The sequence below is a fragment of the Acanthisitta chloris genome, unplaced genomic scaffold (assembly GCF_000695815.1).
Source record: "Acanthisitta chloris isolate BGI_N310 unplaced genomic scaffold, ASM69581v1 scaffold10858, whole genome shotgun sequence".
Classification (NCBI taxonomy): Eukaryota; Metazoa; Chordata; class Aves; order Passeriformes; family Acanthisittidae; genus Acanthisitta; species Acanthisitta chloris.
The window spans coordinates 11477-13625 of NW_008685372.1; the positions used below are offsets into that span (position 1 = coordinate 11477).

Here is a 2149-nt window from a genome sequence, read left to right on the forward strand (position 1 = left end):
AGAATTAATTAAAACATTAACCGGTGGGTTCTACTTGAAGCAGAAGAAAACCAGTTCAAGAGTATTAATTATTTTCCTGGAAGGGATTTTCTTTGCTCATGGCAGCTAGCCTCAAGGGTTTTATGAAATGTACAGTTTCTGTACTTTTGCTGATCAACTTATGCATAACTTATTAACGACAAAATTATGAGTACATTAACCCCCCCCCAAATTAAGTAGGAAACACAACTTTCAGTGGCTTATTTGGGCAAAAGTATCAGCACTCAGGCTGAAGAGATAAGGCTATAACTTACAGCTTTTCTCTATTTTGAAGTAGAGACTTTCTTTATTCACTATAGGATGTTAAGGAAGATTAATGTCTTGATTAATTTCTTGGATTCTGTCCTGAGCGCAAAGAAATGTGAGCCATACACAGTAATCAATACATTGGAGCAATTTAGTGCATGCACTTCCTAAATCATTACTTAAATATCTCTCTTCATTGTATTTCTATTTCACCAAATCAGTAAAAAAGAGGATACTATGGATGTGTGGCATTCTGCAGACAAATGTAATCCTTCTCATAGGTAATGTTTGTCCTGGGCCAGGATGCACACAGTACTCATTAGAGCCTACTGTCACAGCAGGACAGCTACAGAGCTCTGCTACTGCAGCTCGGAGTGCAGTTGAACCAAGTCTACACATACCTAGAAAAGGTCTTGTAGAGTTCAGGAGAACAGTAAACAAGGGAACAATGGAACAGAAGAGTTAAACTCAAGATCCTGTTAGACACAAAAAACCTCCTTAGGGCTCAGCTTTACCTCAGTAGAATTGAGCAAAGAATAATGGCACAAAATCAGGAAGGTTCTTCAGAGAACGCATAGATTTTACAGTATTCAGCATAACCTCCACATGGTTTAGTTCAATTACTTTCTCATAACATTAAATTTCATTTATATTTGTATTAGTTAATCTTTCTCCTGCCAGGAGAATATAGCAAACAGTAGCACTGCATCTGTATCAATTTTAATCATGTTAGTTTACATGATGAATAGGAAATCCTTATACTGAAAACTGTAAAATATGTTTGTTTTCGTAGGCAACTCCTCATCTGAACATAATACTAACCTGAATAATTACATTAGTGCAAGCCAGATACATGCCTGAGACTTAAGCAAACTGAGGCCAAATTTAGTATTTTACTGTACTTGCAACACAGGTAAAAATTTTTCTTTCTTTTACATTTCCACATACCATGTCAGCTCCTCCCCAGCTCTCACCATCATCACTAGCACTATCGCTTTGATTTTCTGCTCCTCCATGAAAAGAAATCTCAGTTAAGATTTTTTGCTAAGGAGTGTTATGAAGAGCATGCAGGAAATAATACCAGAAATGCAGCTTATAAAACAATGATCCTTTCTTTAATGGGACCTTGCATCAGGTTTCAAAAGAAATTCCTTTCTTTTTCCTCTTATACTACAACACAGAGATAACTGTGACTCAAATTCTAGTCATATTTGCTTTCACCAGCAGAAGAGGAACTGTTCTTAATTAGTGTATAAAATGTTAATGGCCAATGCTGTAAACCATTGTAAAAAACAGAATAGAGATCTTCACGCAAAAAGGTGAAACAAAGTAGTTTTGTTATCAAAACTAGATCTGTTGGGGTTTTATTCACATAAAAAGACAAATATACTGCTTGAAAAACATGCCAAGCTTTATCAAACCAAGTCAAGCTATAGTCCTTTTAGCAAACAATAAATATGCAGATAAAATAACAAATTTTTCCATTTAAAAAACAATTTAAACTTTCAGTATAAAAAGCTTCAAGCTTTGCTGCTGTGCTTGAAGACTTGAGTCTATATAATTACACTGAGCAAAGTCCTTCCAGCTGCAGATGTGTTTGTGCCTCAGGCAGTGCAGTGGTTTCCTCACAGCTGGATGTGCTCTGTCTCCACAGTCCCTTAGGAAGGTGTGAATAGCATCCACCTCTACATGACAGTCTTCTCCAAAACCCATTCGATCACCTGGGCAAATAAATGGGAAAACAAACCATTTACATAACTCCAGGTCTCGAAAGCAACTTAGGAACATCTCACACACTTTAGCAATTCTTTATTACCATCTCTGTGGTATTTCCTGAAAGCACTTAGAAGTAAAGTACTCCTGC

General features: G+C 36.5%; 1 protein-coding gene across 1 annotated transcript in view; it reads right to left on the reverse strand.

The window, feature by feature from the left end:
• Window positions 1-1970: 1970 nt before the first annotated feature.
• The window catches only part of MTBP (MDM2 binding protein), a gene marked incomplete at its 5' end in the record, with an annotated part of 29063 nt that continues 28884 nt past the window's right edge, over window positions 1971-2149 (reverse strand). The window contains one exon of the mRNA XM_009079741.1: window positions 1971-2006. Within this exon, the coding sequence (XP_009077989.1) occupies window positions 1971-2006 (36 nt within the window). The remainder of the gene's footprint in view (window positions 2007-2149) is intronic.